A 20,509-nucleotide genomic window follows, 5' to 3' on the forward strand; every position below is an offset into this window, starting at 1 on the left:
AACCCCTGCTTTTCTCTCCAGGTAGAATCAAGACAAGGATCTCTGCCACAAGAGTGGTGACTGCAGCAAGGCATATTCCTATTGGCACTGTGCTGAAGGGAGCCTTTTCCAATAATTTGTAATTTGTTTGAAATGTTAAAGAAACATTTCAAATTGAATTTATATTTAACCTTTACTTGACTTTTTAATTTGCGCAAGTTTATATATGTAATATAATGTCCTATTAAAAAGATTTGTCATTGCTTTACTGATTGTGAGAGTCTCAGTTGTGGATCTGTGGTTTTCTTCACATACAGTATTTAGTCGTGAGTAGTTCAAGATTCGGTGAACTAATACTTTTGATTGATCATCACACAGGCTGAAACCTGTCATTTGTTAAGTCATAATTTATTGACTTATTTATGCCATATGTTTCTCAATCGGTTTAGAAATTGAGAGGCCCCTCAACAGTTTTAAAGTGCTATATAACATCAAAATTATGTTGGGGATATGACATGTTGCAGAGATCCTCCACCCCTTGCTAAGTTGATTTTGTTGCCTGATGTGTCACAAAAACCTTCAAGGATACTTTTCTGGCTCTCTTCTTAGACTGGTTATATCCACAAATGAGCTGTTTTTGAATTTTCTCTATTTTAAATTTGTTTCTAGCTCTCAAAATCTTGAAATTGTTTCTTCAAATGGATGTACTTATAGTTATCTTCAGTATAGGGGACACATTAGGTATTTATCAACATTTGTATAATACTCCAATATTTTTTTTTTTCTTCTTTCTTTCAGTGGTAGCCGCTCTTCAAAAACCTTCAAACCAAAGAAGAATATTCCTGAAGGATCGCATCAGTATGAGCTTTTGAAGCATGCAGAGGCAACACTTGGAAGTGGAAATCTCCGAATGGCTGTCATGCTGCCAGAGGGAGAAGATTTAAATGAATGGGTAGCTGTTAATAGTAAGTTGAAGACCTCGCCCGCAGCGCATTCAGTAATGGGCCTGGTAATAGTTTGTGATATTTGGTGAAGTCTCTGTGCACAGCTAACTGTTCAGTTTTGTAAACCAGTAACCACTAAAGTAACTACATCAAGCATATCTTCATTGCAGAAACACTGAAGATTTTAGATGGTGACATACTTAACCCCGCTTTATCCAAACTAACTTTGGCAATTTCATTTTTAATCTATCTGTCTCATTTAGTTGTTCTTTGAAGTTGAATGTATGTACATTTCTGGCCGCTTTGTGCCAAGCAATGTAACATATACGTATTGATCCTAGAAATCTGTACTTGTGACTCGGGCTTAATCTGGCGGTGTGGAAAAAAATGCTTGTATTTATAATTGATGAGCCAGCTAGTTATTTTAGTCGTAAGATTTAAAAAAAGAAAGTTTTATGGATTTAATTGGTATATGCAATACAATCTATTATGACATAATCTTACATTTCAGAGGTCATCTAGTATACACATTTTGTCTTCCAATAATATGATCATAGTTATACAATTTGTCATTGTAGGTACTGTGATCTACCAACCTTTGCATGTTTGGTTATTTCCATAATTATAGATTTTGTGTCTAAATACACTCTTGATGACTCTGTAGGAAAGCAGTCCAGCCGGGAACACTGTAACCTTCCCCAACTCCCTATTGTCCCACCCCCCCTAACTGGCTCACTACCTTACGTATCGTCTTAGGGTCCAGTATCACATTTTTCCTTTGAGGTATCTCATCTTAACTGGTATGTGTACTAATCCGTTTCTTATTGGGCAATGTTATATAGGGGACGATGCTGCATGGACTCAATGTCTTGTGTGGGAGAGGGCGACACTCACTAGGGCCCAGAGGGCTCCATCAGATCCTTGGCCTTCAGTGTTTCCAACATCTGGTGCCATTCCATGGAAATGGGTGTTTTGCGCACACCACGTATTTCCTCTCTTCTGATGATGGCGTTCTCCGCCCCTCCCCAATGGACCATCTCTGTGTGCCAAGTGTGTAATGGTGGGGCAAAAACGGATTTCCACCTCATTGTGATGGCACGTTTCACTATGAGGATAGCCATATCTGTGAATTTATACTGTATTCTCTTGACTTTTCGGGCGAGAGTGTAGCCCTAGTAGGCAGCTATCTGCTGTATCCCAGACGGATGTGCCTGTCGCTTCCTGAATTACCCCACCCATCATTTACCAGAATCCCCTCAGACGGGGGCATTCCCAAAGCTATGTAGTATATCAGCATCTAACGTCTTAAACCTAGGGCAGCAGATTTGCGTATCTGGATATTTACAGTTGAGGCGGTGTGGGGTAAGGTATGCCCTATGTAGGATCATGTATTGAATATACTTAAATTTATCATTCCGGGACACTTTTTGGAGGAACTCTAGGGCGTAAGCCCACTCCTTATGTTATGTCTTTACCTAAGTCCCTCACCCATTTTTCCCATATGGGCACCAGAGAGGCCCCTACATGTGTTCTTGTGCCTCTGTACAGCCAGCGGATCAGGTGACGTCCCTCACCCATCAAGTAAACTGCGTGCACCAATCCATGTGTGGAGGGTTCATTCCCGTTCGGGGACCAGTGGTTCTTGACATAGTGAACTATGGTAGCATGTAACATGAATAGTGTTTGGGGAACTCCCTGCATGCGGGTGAAATTGTCATGATCAGCTGATATGCCATCTGTAAACCGGTTTCTTATGTTGTTACTCCCTCTTGTGCCCATTGTGCAATTCTCCGCCTTGTAATTAGCCCTGTTGTAGTGGGAATTCCAAGTAATGGAATATTAGGTGAATATGGGGAAGTCCGTTTGGTATGTTGCAGTGTCCGTCTCCAATTCAGGAGGGCTGTTTTGAGCAGAGGGGGAGTTGTAGGTGGTATTTTAGAGTCGAGCAGTAATAGTGTATGTATTGTCCCTTGATCTAGTTTTTGTCGTGTATCCAATTTCATTTAGATTGCATCTAGCCAGCCAATACGACAACCATTGCAGTTAGCTAGCCATGAAGTACTCGCGGAAGTCGGGAGCCCCCAGACCCCCCCCCCCCCCCTCTTCTGGTTTCACTTGTAGTTTTGCCAGGCTTACCCGCCTACATCCTTTACCCCATATCTGTTCCATAAGTAGGGTGTCTAGTATTCGGAAGACACTGGCAGGGATCAGAATCCCCACCATTACAGAGAGAGGTAATGATGTCCAGAAGGAGACCTGGGCCTGTTGCGATCGAATAGCTTTCATCAAGTTCCCTTCTAGGAGATCCTGAGGTGTTCTATATATTTGTATACCCAAATATTTGAAGAGTTTGTGGTGCAACCATCAGGGCAATTTGGCCAAAGGGGACGGGTTCTGTGTCTTCCCTATATTGCATAAAGAATGCATGTGATTTTGTAGCGTTAATTGCCATTCCTGAGATACATTCAAATTGTCGGAATATAGTAGGAATGGGCTCCAGGTCTTCTGTTAGGTCTTGAATATATATGATAAGGTCGTCAGCATATGCTGATACTATGTGTTGGCTCTCCCAGTGGGATCCCTTTGTTTGCAGCATCCCTCCGCAGTTTAATGAGTAGCGGTTCTAGTGCCAGTACAAATAGTATTGGTGACAGACGACAGTCTTGCCTTGTTCCTCTTGCCACCGGATAGGGGTGAGATGTGGGATCCAGTACGGACCCGGGCAGTAGGATCAGTGTAGAGAAGTTGGACCCACTTTATATAGCCAGGCGGTATACCGAATTTTTCCATAACTGCGAACATCTAGTTCCAGTTTAGGGTATCAAACGCCTGTTGAAAGTCAAGTGAGATACAGCCCGTCTTAGAGGAGTTGTTGGATGTGGCTTCCATGACGTAATGCAGGTGCCTTGTATTCAGGGACGTATTTCGACCTGAAACAAAGCCACATTGATCGATGTGAATGAGTCTTGGCAGATAGGGTAGGAGCCGACGGGCCAGAATGTTACTAAGTATCTTATATTAGGTAGATAATAGGGAGAGAGGGCGATATCCTGCCATGTCTTGCGGGTCTCTTTTTGGCTTGGGAAGGGATATGACTAGAGCTTGCATGGTAGTTAGTAGGAGGGAATAGGCTTCTTGTGCCGAATATATAAGCATTCAAGCTGCAGAGTTAGATTGTCTGTAAAAGTAGAATAAAATTCTGCTGGCAGTCCGTCTAAACCAGGGGTCTTATTGCGTGCGAGTTCCCTGATGGCCTTTTTAATTTCAGCCCTAGTGATGGGGTCATCCAACTCCTCCTGAGCGTCTGTTAGTTTAGGGCAGGTCAAGCCGTCCAAGAATGCTTCTATATGTTCCGGCATTGTATTTATTGGGGCGCTGTATAGCATCTCATTGTATTTACTAAATGCAGTGTTGATGTCTGCCTGAGTATCCACTATAAAGCCATCTGGTAGTGCCACTTCGGTTATTGGTAAGGGGGGGGGGGGGAGAGTGTGTCTCATAGGAGGCGGGCCAGTAGAGTGCCTGATTTATCTGCTTCTGCGTGTGTATGTTGGGTGTATGGTCAGTAATCAATGAGTTGTAGATCCTCGAGGAGTTCGGCAAGTCGAATTCTCCCCTCTTGTAATTGTTCTTGTTTGGAGGATCTCTAGTCTCTTACAGCACCTGTAGGGAGGCCTTGAGTATTGTAAAATTCTTATTGATTTCCTGACGGGCCCCACCGTCACTCCTATGGATGCACCACGTATTACTGATTTAAATGCATCCCACCCTATTAGGCGAGAAGAGGCCGAGTTCGCATTTTCGTTAAAGTAGTTAGTAATAGTCGTGCCTAATTTATCTCTGAAGACTGCGTCTTCTAGCATCTGTGGCCCGTCCGGGCCAGGGATGCTACCCGTCTTACCTTAGAGCTTCACCCTAGGATTTGCCACTCCAGAGAGGGTTTGCTAGATCTTCGACCGGCTGTGCTGCCCTGTCATCATATATGGGGCCCCAAGCGCCTCCCCAGGAAGTTATACCAAGGATGCATAGGTTGCAATATCAATTGGAAGCAGATTAGTAAGACCTGCTCAGATATCATTGTTTCCAAGTCCCCCTGTAATCAGATATTTGCACATGACCTTCTTTTAAATGCTAGATCTATTATTAAAAACAAAATAGCTTTTAGAGACTTTGTTTCAGCTAGAAAGCCTACTTGGGTTTTTGTTACAGAAACCCGGGCGACGGATGCATCAGGCCCCGACCTGGTAGATGCTATCGCTTCTGGGTACACCTTGTCTAGACTGGATAGAGTAGGCCGGCGGGGAGGAGGGTTGGGAATCCTGTATAAAGACACCCTAATCTGTCGTACACAGGCTCTGACTACTTCCTCTGACCCTTATCGGGCTTACTATTTCTCGATCAATCTTCACCCCACGGAAAGCTTTTCTGGCATTTTATGCTACAGGCAACCGGGCCCTAGGACATCCTTCAGTCAGGACTTTAGCAAATTGGCAGAACCCTATCTGGAGAGATCCAACATTACGATCCTGGGGGATTTTAATTTTCATTTAGAGAACACCACCTGTAAGGATACTCAAGGTCTCTTGGAAACTCTGGGCTGCTGTGGTCTTGCACAGCTGGTCGGAAGTTCCACTCATCTTGCGGGGCATATCCTCGACTGGGTTTTCTCTAATGATCCCAGGCTAAAGGTGGGCCAGCCAATCCCCCTAGCCTGGTCTGATCATTTTGCTGTCCCGTTTGATTTATACTTTCAGGCCTCATTATCACCTACCTCGAGTGATAAACTGGAGGAAAGAAGGAATTTTAACCACATAAACAAGGATGCACTTTCGCATTTCCTTTAAGTTGGATTCCGCCAAGCAGCTTGACGCCAATTCCGCTGCCGCGGAGCTATTCCAAACACTAACAGCAGCAATGGATTTCCTTGCTCCGGTCAAAAAGCTTTACTCTGCAAGAATAAGGCCTTCGGCTCCCTGGTTCACAGAGAGACTCAGAATACTCAGACTGTGCTGTCGTAAACAGGAGAGGTTGTGGCTTGCTCACTTAGAACCTCCTGAGAGGGAACGACATAAGCAATGCCTGAAAGAGTATAAGGCGGCCAATATGGAGAAAAAGAGATTATACTTTTCCAGGGTTACCGCCTCCCTGAAATCTTCTAAGGATCTTTTCAAGATCATTAACTCCCTCATCTCCCTGCAGGTATCTGATCCCTCAGAGGCTTCGCAGGAACTCTGTGACAACATTTCGGATTTCTTTCAAGCCAAAATTTCCGATAGTTATACTCTGTTGGAAATAGCGAACTCCGGTATTAGGTCTGGATTGCAGACTTCTATTCCTTCCCGTGAGGTCCTCCCTTGGGGGAGACCCCTAGGCTCCTTACCCCCCCCCCCCTCTTCCCCCATCCCATGTCCTTGGAGGTGACGTATAGGCTCCTGGACCGCATCAACTCAGGCTCCCCTTTAGATCCTTGTCCGCTTAATTTGTTAAAAAACTGCCGGGAGATCGTGATTCCTTTTTTTATGAAAGTCATGAATGTCGCCATTTCTGAAGGAGTCTACCAGTCATTGTGGAAGATAGCGGTAGTTAAACCTCTATTGAAGAAACCTTCTTTAGATCCTGGCGAATAAAAAATTTCCGACTGATCTCCCTGCTTCCCGTCCCTGCCAAGATCTTGGAGACCTACTTAAATCTCCATCTCAGCACATACCTAAAAGACCACCATCTCCTGGATGGCTCTCAACATGGTTTCAGGAGATATCATAGTACGGAGACAACCTTGACTACAGTCTTTAATAATATACGGACTCAGGTCGATGCCACTCTTCTGGTGCTTTTGGATCTCACCGCGGCCTTTGACACTTTATCTCCTCATAGGCTGGTGGCTCGCCTTGGAGAAATGGGTGTCGGGGGTACAGCTTTGAGTCTCCTTGCCTCCTTCCTTGGTGAACGTGAACAGAGGGTGAAGTTATGTGGTAAATAATTTAATTACCGGGACTTAATTTGATACAGAAACATAATAAAATAGCTCAGTAAATAAGAGGCAGAATTCGTGGTATTAGAGGTTCGGAATGGGCTTTATTCCAATGGTCGATTTATAATCGGTTGCTCCAAGTTCCATCACCACGAAGGTTCAGGAAGTGAAGTACATACTTTATTGACAAGAAGTTGTTTTTATAGAACATACATTACAATGAAACAAATGCGGGAGGCGTAACAATTGATAAGGAAGATGATAATTCACATACGTAACCGAAAATGGGCGTAATGAGGAGTAAAAAGGAACATAATTGGTTATGATGTCATATATAGGTGGATCTATAAGATTATACTTGGCATAGATGCGCGCGCAGCAGCATGACGTGTGATTGACGTGCAACTAGGGGGTGAAGGGGACTTGACATTTAGCTCTACATGTGGAGACAAGAAGTCTGGGGGGTCAAGTCAACCTAATCCCAAATCATATCTAACATCCTATGTTTAAAGAACTATGTTATCCACGAAGGAAGGACTCTTGGACAAAATCTATTCTATACTGACTGTGTGTGCGTGCACAAGCGTCTAAGTGTCTATATGAGATGCAAGGGGCAGAAACCTTCCATGGTAACAGGGCTATGAATTACTTGCATGAGGACAGAGAGGCCGGGCCCTTTGCTCGGTAGCTGAAGGAAATGTTTACCTAAACTACTAGACAGGAATGCATCGGCTGAGGAGCGAAGCAGATAACTCGAAGGTGAAATACAGTTTTTGGCAGGCAGGCAAACCGGCCGAGGCAGGCACCGTTAGCCGCACAGGGAGTAGGACAAAGTTCATGGATACAGATGCGAGCTCAAGCTGAAGCTGTCATAGGCAGAGAGCAAGAAAAGCTTGATGGCAGAATCGGGCCTACTCGCCTGAACTGCAAAATGGAGTAACTGAGCCATATAAAGTCGGTGGCTTTTCGTACTTAGGAATCGAATATCCAGCCCATTCATGGCGGATCTGACAGAGGACATGTTGACGGTGGACGCACATGTGTTTGCGTCTTCAGAACTAGAACTGGAGGGAACATACATGTACTTGTAACATGCACATAGAACCGTTGGGGTCCAAGATAGGGGACATAACTGACCAGAAAAATCCATATTTCCACATTCCCTCCTTGTCCCCTACTTGCCCGTTAAGAGATATCAATCTTCATCAATCCATTGATCTGTTCATATAGCATCATTTGTTCTTCTTTCTTCTTCCGTGATGAATGAAATTCTGGTGGTGGAATACACGACGTGGCACACAGACCACAGATCGCTGGTCCACATTGTAGACATAGACAGCAACTGAATAGTATGAGAAGGCCAATACCTAGGAAAGATAGGACCTTCCATCCAAAGGTAGATAATACACTCCAAAACCAACCGGACCAAGTCCAGGTGCCTGGATTCTGGTGTATCTGGCTTACAATCTTATGAAGGCGAGTTATGGCTTTATATACAGATGGCGAATTTTCTGGTATGAAAATGCAACAGCTTGATCCGATGACCCTACAAGCTCCGCCCCTATCAGCCAGGATGACGTCAAGGACAAGACGATTTTGAAGCACAACAATCCGCATAGCAGACTGCTCTTCTGTTAAATTGCCTAAAGCGGAAATAGTTTCATTCACTACTGCTTCAAGGGTTCTAGTTAATCTACGTATCAGCTTACTATTAGTAACGGTACCTATATAGGGAAAGAGACCTTTATTGAAATCTGTGTATTTTTCCCACGCTGTTTCAGTGTAATCGACTATTGGGAGATCTCTCCTTACTCTATTATTTACTAAATGAGTGTTTCTGTGATAATCAGGGGGAGCTAGAAAAACAGGTGGCAAAAGGAATCCAATGTAGCAAGTACCATCCCAATCTAGAGGCAAACGTACATATGCCGTCTGACCACATATGAAATAAGAATGGCGAGAAGCTCTAAATGTGGACTTGCCTTGATCACTAAATTCTACTACAGTGGTGCATTTACTATGGCCCATATGTATGGAACCATTTTTCCTTACACATAGTTCACCCTTTACTGGAAATATTGACATAGCGGGCAAAATCGTAGTAGCTTCGGATTCGACATTTAGGATCGTAAGATTAAGCGTGAAATTACCTAATCCATACACCTCATTTTCTAGATCAGTTCCTGTTCTCTGGGGAAGTCCCTCCTTGTTGGGGTAGCAGACCTGAAGCAAAACTAAGTTCAAATTTCCCCATACCCAGTTATCTTGATAAACTGCAGAATTCGAATCTAGAGAATTAATTAAACTAAACCATGCTCCACAGGAGCCGTTGTGTGTGAACGGGTATGGAAAAAGAGGTAAAATTCCTTTATAATTCTGATAGGGAGGGAGTCGGCCACATATCCAACAATTTGTAGCATTGCTAACCTGATGGGAATGATGTAACATACTGATAAATGTGTTATTGCGCAGCGCAAATCTATAAGACAACTCAAGCGGAGGAAATTCACTAAAAGAATGTTCAGCAGTAACATTGTAAACATGTCTGGAAATAGGATAATATATGTGCAACAATATACTTGCAGTAATTACTAAAAGACTCAAGAAAAACAAAATTAATAACGTCACTATGCAATGACTACGCAGTGATTTACAGTACGCCTGTCGTTTCAACATTTTTCGGGTGCTTTCTCTATCCAGGTCCAAGGGATACATGTCAGAGACAATTCAACCGCTTCACCTTGGAGAGGACTTAAACAATCAAATTGCTTGACTGGTTGGACCTAAGCTTTAGTTTATAAAGTTCAGAACTACTCTTTTCAACAAAAGGAAGTTTTGAGTCAATGGGTGAAGACACACGAGGTGCGGTATTCACATCTGCTGGTAGTCCATGAAATTTCTTGATATGACTTGAATGAATCCAGCCTTTTCTGCCCTCGATCTTCACGGCTGTTCTTGTGGTGAGCAACACCAGCTGAGGTGACCTCCACCTAGGTTCCAGCTGAGTCTTTCGATCAAAGTTCCTCACGAGGACCAAGTCTCCCGGAACTACGTCATGGGGTTTCACCTCAGTGTTGTCAGGAAAAGCTGCAGCTACCTGTGAACGACAAGATTGTAGTGCAGACATCAAGGAAGCCAAGTAATCTGTCAGCATATTACAGTCAATATCAGTTATTTTGCGTGGCATAGGCGTCCCCCACATATTTGGTGGTCTGCCGAAGATCACTTCATACAGGGATAGCCCTGTTCGAGAGTGTGCTACCATTCTTGTGTAAAAGAGCGCAACTGGTAGTGCTACTACCCAGTCGACACCTTTCTCCCTGCATATTTTGGACAATCTAATTTTCAGGGTCTGATTATGTCTTTCTACGAGACCTGCTGCCTCAGGGTGTCGGACACAGTGGAATTTCCACTGATAACCTAACAAAAGTGAAACATGTTTCATTAATTCGGATGAGAACGGCTGGCCGTTATCTGAGTGAACAACACGTGGTAAACCGTATCGTGGGAAGAATTCTCGAACCAACTGTTTGGCAGTAGTCGGGGCAGTGTAATCTGAAACCGGGTATGCCTCCGTCAAACGGGAAAGAGCACAAACAACTACGAGAACATATTTGAATCCTCGACATCGTTCCATCTGGATATAATCCATCTGGAGGACTTCAAAAGGGTGATCAGGAGGATGAAATCCACCCTGTTCTACGGGAACGCTTTTTCCTGGGTTGAACTGGCAACAGATCATACAGGTACGAACCTTTTGTTTGGCTGCTGCTCGTAAATGTTTATTGAACCAAATGTGTTGAATGCTATCTAGCATAGCTTTTTCTCCTAGATGTGCTGGACTATGTATAGTGTTAATTATAACTTGGACCATTGAATCAGGAAGGAACCACACAGATTTTTCCTTCATCATCCATCCTTGATCCGTTTGGATCCCTCCTAATTCAGTCCATTTCTTTATTTCATCTGGTGTAGCATGTGTCTGTATGTCTATTACGTCAAGAGGAGGATCTTTAACTGTCATACAATGTGTCGGCGTCGGGACTATTGTCTTTGTCATGTCGGATGTTTGTGTTTGAGCAGTCTGTTTAGCTGTTCTGTCGGCTAGATCATTGCCTTGAGAAATGATATCAGTGACTTTCGTATGAGCTTTACATTTCATAATTGATATTGCAGTGGGTAGATGTATCGCATCTAATAAGGCATGAATGAGGGGTCCGTGCTGAATGTGGGCACTGTGGGAAGTTAAATAATCTCTCTCTCGCCACAGCACGCCGAAGTCATGTACAACTCCGAATGCATAACGTGAATCAGTGTATATGTTGACTTTTTTATTTGTGGCTTGAATACAGGCTTGTGTCAGAGCGATGAGCTCTGCGGCTTGAGCTGACAAAGTATTTATACGATTTGTTTCAATGACTTCAGTATCTGTTGTGACTGCGTAAGCAGCCACTAACTCTCCTGTATTTGTTCTCATACAAGAACCATCTACATACAACGTCCGGTCTGGGTCTGACAATGGGACATCGGTTAAGTCTTGTCTGGGTTTCGTCGTTATTGTAATAACTTCAATACAGTCATGGGCTAGTGGGTCTGTTCCGATTACTGGCAAAAGTGTGGCAGGATTCAATGTGTTACAGCGTCTGATTTCTATATGTGGCTGGAACAATGTTAGTTCATACCCTGTAAGTCGCGCTATAGTCAAGTGTTGTGTTTGCGTTCTATTTACAAGAACCTCTACTGCGTGTGGTACTTGAACTGTCAATGGATGTCCTAACACTATCGCATCGCTTTGTCTGATTGCTAAAGCTGTCGCTGCCACGGATTTTAGGCATGCAGGCAAAGCCTGAGCTACGGGATCTAATGTACTAGAAAAATAAGCACATGGTTTGTGTGCTCCTGCTTGTTCCTGTGTGAGTACTGACAAGGCAGTACCTTCGCGTTCTGTAACAAAGAGTGTAAACTGTTTTCTGTAACATGGCGTTGCTAAAACAGGTGCTTGACATAAAGCTTTCTTTAGGCTTTCAAAAGCTTGTGTATGTTCCTGAGTCCAAGGGAGAACAGTCGATGTGGCTGCCTCCTGTGTTGTCAACTGAATGAGCGATTTTGCTAGAAATGCATACTGAGGGATCCACTGCCTACAGTATGAAGTGAGGCCTATGAAAGCTCGTACTTCCTTTTGTGTCTTGGGTATTGGCATGTTAGCTATTAACTGAATGCGGTCGGGTGTAAGCTGCCTTCCCTCCTTGGACAGCGAGTGTCCAAGATAAATAACTCGCTGGACACAGAATTGCAGCTTAGAAGGGGACACCTTGTGCCCCTTTTCGGCTAGAAATTGTAAAACTGTCAGTGATGCTTTCTCACATTCCGGTTCGCTTCTCGCGGTGATCAGCAGATCATCGACATATTGAAGCAAGGCAGTGTTAACTGGCATGTGGATACTGTCAAGTTCTCGTTTCAGTGCTTGGCTATAGATGCTGGGGCTCTCTGTAAATCCTTGAGGTGCTCGTGAGAATTTAAAGCTACGTCCATTTAAACTAAATCCGAACAAATATTGGCTTTCCGGATCTATTGGGACGCTAAAAAAGGCGTTCTTGAGATCAATTACAGTAAAGAATGTTGCTTCGGAATCAATAGCTGTCAGTAATGACGAGATATCTGGGACCACAGGGAATTGTGGCACAATGCACTTGTTTAATTCGCGCAGATCAATAACCAATCGATATACTGGCGGGGCCTTCGGATCTGTTCGTTTAAGAATCGGAATTATCGGTGAATTACATACATTGGAGTCTGTTTCCACAACTACTCCTTGGGCAATGAGCTCGTCAATGATTTGCAGCAGAGCCACTACAGCATCTGGTGGTAACTTGTATTGTCGCATTCGTGGTAGTACCACTCCTGCCTTTAATGTGACTCGATATGGTGTAATATTCATGCAACCAACATCAGTAGGGCCTTGTGCCCATAGATGTGTAGGTAAAGTCTGCAGTCGGGGATCCATGTCTCTAGATACATAGTGACCTTTAAAATCACGTAAAAACAATCTTACTCCTTCCGGAGAACAACATATTATAGCTCCTAGAGCTTTCAGTGTTTTTATTCCTAACAGATTTTCTGGACATGATTTAGTAAGCAATAAATCTGTAGTACGGGTCAAAGGTCCTATCGTAAGTGGAAGAGGTTGTGACACTTCATTAACAATAGGTTTTCCTGAAAAACCAAGGGAAATATTCTGTGAGCCTGAGAGGGGTGCCCCTGGAACTTCACTACGTTTTATGGTTGTTCGACTTGCCCCGGTATCGAGTAAAAATTTTCTGTCTTGGCCTAATAATTCACTATGTACATAAGGTCCTTCTTGGTCTACTGGGATCTCGATAAGGGGTAAGTCAACTTCCCTCTCTAGGCTGGTTCATGCGTATCGTTGATAATCAGGATAGTCGTACTGTGCAGTCTGGTACAGTTGTCGTGTCGTGGTTTGTGCGGCAGCAACAGGCAACGCTGGTGCAGCCGGCACAAACTGTATAGACTGTGGTGGAGCTGGCATGGACTGTGCATGCTGCGGGGCTCCTTGTTCATTCTGATCCTGTCTAGGTGGCCGCGGTCTTTCTTTTGTATTACCTATGGCGATATTATGTTTCAAAACTGGACAATCGTGTACGTAATGACCTGGCTTTTTACAATAATTGCATGTCCCTTTTACAGGTCCTGTTGAATCACCGGAATGTGTCATACCCTTTTTATGTCCTTCAGCCGGAACTGTCTGAGAAACTAGCATTTTCATTTTTGTGTCTTTCATGCGTCTGTGTTCATGTTCTTGTTCCTCTCTAATTCTATTGTGGTGGTACTGTAACATTTGTAACATTTGTGATGGGGTGTTACCTTGCCAGGTACTCTCGAATTTTAATACTCTGTTCTTCACTTGAGGCAAGGCATTTTCTACTAATTTTGTCACAAACAGGTGTGGGTATGATTCGCTACTTGCTTTTATGCCACTATTTATACCAAAACATTTTTCAAATCGGGCATAGTAATCACTAGTGTCTTCATCTTGCTTCTGTTTACAGGCTGAAATAGTACCCCAATCTTCCTTTTTCGTAGTTAATAAACGTGGCAGTACCTGTACTAGTAAACCTGGTAGTGCTTTAGTTTTATCCCCAAGCCCTGCTCCTGCAGTTCGGGCCTTTTCTTCTGCTTCTAAGGCTGACCATTCTATCTTTTGGTCTCCTACCTCCCACTCTTTTTCCCTGAGTTTTTCGTAAATGCCAGCAGGCATCAATACCTTTAATATTGTCATAATGTCGGGATAGGTATACTCTCCCATGAGTAACATGTCTTTAATTTCTCGGTGAAAACCCGCTGGGTCTTTGTCATGACTGGGTACCACTTTCTTCATTTCTAACAATTCTATTTTCGATATGGGCGTGTATACAAATACGCGTTTAAACTCATTGTCCTCGCCCTTTATTGGGTGTACTTCTCGCCAAGGATTCTGTCTGTCCATGTAATACGTGGTTCTTTCCTTAATGGGTAGTGAGACCTGTTCTGAACATACAAAAACAATGTACTGCTTTCTTGATTCTAGTATTTCTTTAATTAATTTAGTACCTGAACCTCTCCATCTATTCATGAGTAATTCAGTCAATATATCAGGTAAGGGACCAGGGTCCGAATGTTGACTCTGATATAGTATAATGAGTTGTTGAATCATATAAATCCCAGCTAAACGCTGTTCATCTGGGGTGAGATTCAAAAACGTGCGTGCTACGGTATCATCACTGTACTTTCCGGGACTGTCAACCCAATGGACAGCTGACCTGGCTAATTCTTGTTCATCCATAGAATCGAGAAAATGATAACCCCTTCGTTCTCGGAGTAATTTGTCAGCGGCTTGGAACGAATGCTTGTAGACCTTATATGGACTATGGGTGTTGGGAAATTCCTGTTATTATCTGGACATATCGGACGTATCGGGTCAATAAGACATCTATTACTATTACAAGATCTTCCTCTACCTACATAGGCTATGGTGTCCGACTGTCCTGTGGGCAGTCCTGATCCTTCTTCCTCGTTTTGTTCGAACTGGTCTACCGTTAACCTTTCTTCGTGTAGGCGTTCTATTTCTTTACGGATCTTTCGGCACATGGCTATTATACAATTTTGCTTATCATGTCTTCCTTCTGATATATTCTGGCTCCATCTGGTAAGAATTTGCATTGCTTCCGGGTCTACCCCCGGTCGGTCTTGATTTCTGATCACACAATTTATGAGGAAACGTAACAGTTCCCCCTGTATCTCCACTTTCTGATATTCCATAGCTCTGTTAATACATTCAGAATCTCGCCCTGTTTGAACAAAATGGTATATATTATCTAGATGCGCAGTCATTCCTGGTAACTTCCCTAAATACACCGCGGCTCATCTGATGCGTAATGATGCCATGATCATTTCGTCCTCTTTGCCGGGCACAGGGTCATATCTACAATCTACAAGAAGTTCCTTAAGCGTACGGGCGTTTATGAGTTTGGGGGTACGTGAATGTGCTGACTCTTGAAAGGTAAGTTTATTTATTCTGGGTGGCGTAGAGAAAATGTTGGTAGCACCTCCCGTAGCACCGTCTGGGGTATCGGGCGTGAAAGGATTCGTTGAACGCGATACAGCAACTATAGGTGTGGACACAGCTATAGAAGTAGCTGTAGGGGCAGATGCAGAACCAGATGTGCTTGCCGGAACTTGTGACAGGATTTGTTGCTGTAGAGATACGGGTACTGGATCTTGGCGTTGAACCTCCCTGGCAGGCGGTCCATGTGGGGCGGAATTAGCATACTCGGGAGCTGCGTCGTCTAAATATGAGGAAAGAAAAACATCTTCTGCGGTTCTAGGATGCCCCTTAGGATGTACCTTTATTGGGAATAATGGGGGTGGCAAGTCTTTTGGTATCTCTGGAGTAGCCTTAGGTAATCCTTCGGCCAGAAGGGGATACATACCATTCATAAGGGCATTTCTTTGTCTGTCTACTTGTTCTGATTTCACTCTTGTACCTTCTTCAATTAATAGGTTTTCTCGTACTTTATTTGAATTCTCTCTATTTCTCTCTTCCTGTCGGAGGGCCTTTTCGGTACGTCTATGAGATTCTTTACGCCATAACTCAACGGCGTCTTTCTGTGACTGTCTGACTTTCCTTTTCCATAACTCTTCCTCTACTTTCATGATGCACTCTGCATCCCAGGTTCCCGCTGTGGGCCACCTCTGACTTTCTGGTAATTCCTTGGTGTAGTCTACCCATAAATCAAGAAATAATATAGCATCTAAGCCATGTTTATGATACATGAAGTACCCTGGAGTGTCCCTAGGAGGAATAGGAACGGCTTCTTCGAGTACCCCTTTTTTTGTTGTGATCTGTCTTAGTTTCGAAAAGAGCGGCATATTGAGAACTGATCTGATACTTGATTTTGAACAAACTTAATACAGTAAACACGATAATGAACAGTCATTCACACCACAATATGCAGAACGTACTTAAAACATTTAACATTTAACATTTACCTGAACAATCAATAATGATGACGGTCTAAAGAAAACGTAATCACTAAAACATAATACTCGACTTTAACTGAATTATTCTGAATTTATATACTTGATATACTAGATATACTGCTAAACAGTACAGATACACTGCTGAAACAGTGCAGACCGGATTTGTGTACCCAAACCCGTCTTGACCGGCACAACCTATGTGCACGTCAGAATGCCTCCCCAGTAATGGTACTCACCGGGTAGCTCGGAAACGGAAAGCCTCGGAAACTGAACTGAACTTGAACCGGACTGGACTCGACTCGACTCATCGGAAACTGGACTCGACTCAGGACTTTGGGAACTGGTGGGCCTCTGTATACCTCGGATCTTGCTCTCTCAGCTAGGCTCTGGTCGGGATACTTCGCACTTCTCACCGCCTCGTCTGGGTGTTGATCGCAGCCTCAGTCGCCCCCGCTTGACCGGAGGGAGATACAGGAAATCCTGCTGGTACGCGTAATTGTCCGTCCAGCTGTGGCAGGAGACCGGGCCTGCAACTCACCGCCGGCGCGTGAGATGAGAAAGTGTCCCTGTTCGGGCGCCATTCATGTGGTAAATAATTTAATTACCGGGACTTAATTTAACAGAAACATAATAAAATAGCTCAGTAAATAAGAGGCAGAATCCGTGGTATTAGAGGTTCGGAATGGGCTTTATTCCAATGGTCGATTATAATCGGTTGCTCCAAGTTCCATCACCACGAAGGTTCAGGAAGTGAAGTACATACTTTATTGACAAGAAGTTGTTTTTATAGAACATACATTACAATGAAACAAATGCGGGAGGCGTAACAATTGATAAGGAAGATGATAATTCACATACGTAACCGAAAATGGGCGTAATGAGGAGTAAAAAGGAACATAATTGGTTATGATGTCATATATAGGTGGATCTATAAGATTATACTTGGCATAGATGCGCGCGCAGCAGCATGACGTGTGATTGACGTGCAACTAGGGGGTGAAGGGGACTTGACATTTAGCTCTACATGTGGAGACAAGAAGTCTGGGGGGTCAAGTCAACCTAATCCCAAATCATATCTAACATCCTATGTTTAAAGAACTATGTTATCCACGAAGGAAGGACTCTTGGACAAAATCTATTCTATACTGACTGTGTGTGCGTGCACAAGCGTCTAAGTGTCTATATGAGATGCAAGGGGCAGAAACCTTCCATGGTAACAGGGCTATGAATTACTTGCATGAGGACAGAGAGGCCGGGCCCTTTGCTCGGTAGCTGAAGGAAATGTTTACCTAAACTACTAGACAGGAATGCATCGGCTGAGGAGCGAAGCAGATAACTCGAAGGTGAAATACAGTTTTTGGCAGGCAGGCAAACCGGCCGAGGCAGGCACCGTTAGCCGCACAGGGAGTAGGACAAAGTTCATGGATACAGATGCGAGCTCAAGCTGAAGCTGTCATAGGCAGAGAGCAAGAAAAGCTTGATGGCAGAATCGGGCCTACTCGCCTGAACTGCAAAATGGAGTAACTGAGCCATATAAAGTCGGTGGCTTTTCGTACTTAGGAATCGAATATCCAGCCCATTCATGGCGGATCTGACAGAGGACATGTTGACGGTGGACGCACATGTGTTTGCGTCTTCAGAACTAGAACTGGAGGGAACATACATGTACTTGTAACATGCACATAGAACCGTTGGGGTCCAAGATAGGGGACATAACTGACCAGAAAAATCCATATTTCCACAGTTAGGCCAGTTCTTTTCAGCCCCTAAAGCTCTGCAGTGTGGTGTCCCTCAGGGCTCTTCTTTGAGCCCTACACTCTTTAATATCTATGTGGCCCCACTTGCAAAAGTGGTGAGATCTTTTGGCCTGGAGGGGTTGTCCTATGCGGACGACACCCAAATAATGGTCTCTATAACGCATACTGTAAAAGATTCTGCCCTTAATTTTAGGAGCTGCATGGAGGCAGTTTCCCTCTGGATGGTGGAAAATTTCCTGAAACTGAATGGAGAGAAGACAGAGGTCTTGATTTTTGGGAGTGATCGGGAAATCTGGTCCAGTGATTGGTGGCTGGCCACACTGGGGGTCTGCCCTTGTCCAGTTTCTTATGGGAAGAACCTAGGGGTGATTGTGTACAATGCTCTCTCTGAGGCTGCAGGTAAACAGGACTGTTTCCACCTGTTTTGGTATCATCAGGATTCTCAGAAAGATCTCACTATCTTTCTTTTGAAACACGCAAGCAGGCCTTGGTAACGTTAAGACTGGACTATTGTAATGCCCTTTATTTGGGCATTAATAAAGGTCTTATTCATCGGTTGCAGATGGTGCAGAATGCTGCGGCCAGGCTGGTCTTGAACCTTCCTAGATATCATTCAGCTACAGCCTCGATCAAGCTTCTGCACTGGCTCCCGATGAACCATAGGATCATTTTTAAGATCTTATGCCTGACTCATGAAGCCTTCTATGACTCTGGTCCTGAGGGCATTAAGTCGATCGTCTATCATTGTTTCCACCAGATCTCTTCGGTCCTCGGACAAAAACCTTCTTACTGTTCCCAGGTTCAAGAAGGCTAAATGGGGTGGCAGAGCCTTTTCCACTATGGCGCCCAAACTGTGGAACTCTCTTCCAGTGGAAATTTCTAGTGAGGGCTCGCTACCTTTATTTCGTAAGGCCTTAAAGACCTGGCTCTTTCGTGGTTCTTCAGTATGAGCATGATCCTTTTCTTTTCGCCTCCTGATGTTTTGCATCCAGCTCCTTGACGCCCTTGGGCTAAGTTTGCGCTTTTACAAGTTTAAATTCATACAATCATTCATAATATACAAGTTGGGACAGGGGTGGGTATTTTCCCCCATTCTAGAGTAATTTCGAGTGGATTGTGATCGGATAGGCTTTTGCCCAGGTACGTAGTTTGAGATATTTGGGGTGTAATGGATGAGGACCAGAATATTCTCTCCAGTCTAGTGTGTAGTTGGTGAGGTGGAGAATAGAAAGAGTATTCACGGGTAGGAAGATTTTAGAGGCGCCACACGTCTTTAATCGTCCACCCTTCCGCCCAGGACCTCAAACACTGCGTGTTTGAGGCTGCTCCTGTAACCGGTGGGTGAGAGCGGTCAAGGTGTGTATCAAGGTTTGAGTTATAGTCCCCACCCAGTGTCCAAGGGATATCCGCCCAGTCTGCTAGTATTGTATTCAGGTTCATAAGGAATTTGTTCTCTTCATAATTTGGAGCATATACACTACCTAGAACTGTGTACACTGCTAAGAACTTGGGGGTACAATTTGACACTTCACTCTCTTTTTTTACCCCATGCTAAAGCAGTGGCAGGAACATGCTTCAGCCTTATTAAATCACTAAAAAATTTCTTCAAATTTCTCCCTTTGACAGCAAGGAAATCTGTGGCAGTGGCTTTGATACACTCGCGCATAGATTATTGCAATAGTCTCCTTGCAGGAGCTAATAAAGCCATCTTAAAGAAGTTACAGGTTGTGCAGCATGCAGCAGCAGGGTTAGTGCTTAAACTTCCAAGAAGATCGTCAGCCTCTGCAGCTCTGAATAGTCTGCATTGCCTCCCGGTGCATAAGAGAATCCTTTTTAAGATTCTCCTGATCACTTGTAGAGCTAAGCTTAATGTGGGACCCAAATATCTGGCAGCACGTTTTGCTTCATGCACCACAATAAGACCTCTTGGGTCTTCCTCAGCAAATTTGCTTAAACTCCCCAGCTTTAGATACAAATTGAAAGGAGGTAAGATCACGGCTTACCTGGAGCCAAAGCCTGGAACTTGCTCCCATCTCATCTTAGGCTATGCAACTCAAACTTTATTTAGGAAGGCCTTAAAACCTGGGTTTTTAGTGTTTCTGATGAATCTTTTCTTGCTCTTATCTAATCTCCACATGGTTCATTCTCACCTCCAATCCAGCGCCAGGATACTCCTTGTGGAGTGACAGTTGCGCTTTACAAATATCAAATCAAGTGTTCCATGTAGTATCGTATAACTTCCCTGTGCCTCTAGTCGTTCTATACTCACGCACGGTACACCGTGTCTGACCCATATGAGTGTCCCTCTCGCAAAAGCGGAA

General features: G+C 43.9%; 1 protein-coding gene across 1 annotated transcript in view; it reads left to right on the forward strand.

The window, feature by feature from the left end:
- Window positions 1-20,509, forward strand: part of MOB1B (MOB kinase activator 1B) — a 277,702-nt gene that overhangs the window by 106,562 nt on the left and 150,631 nt on the right. Inside the window, exon 2 of the mRNA XM_085640995.1 lies at window positions 778-944. Coding sequence (XP_085497121.1) covers window positions 778-944 — 167 coding nt within the window. The remainder of the gene's footprint in view (window positions 1-777; window positions 945-20,509) is intronic.

Source organism: Triturus cristatus, chromosome 2_2, assembly GCF_964204655.1.
Source record: "Triturus cristatus chromosome 2_2, aTriCri1.1, whole genome shotgun sequence".
NCBI classification, from domain to species: domain Eukaryota; kingdom Metazoa; phylum Chordata; class Amphibia; order Caudata; family Salamandridae; genus Triturus; species Triturus cristatus.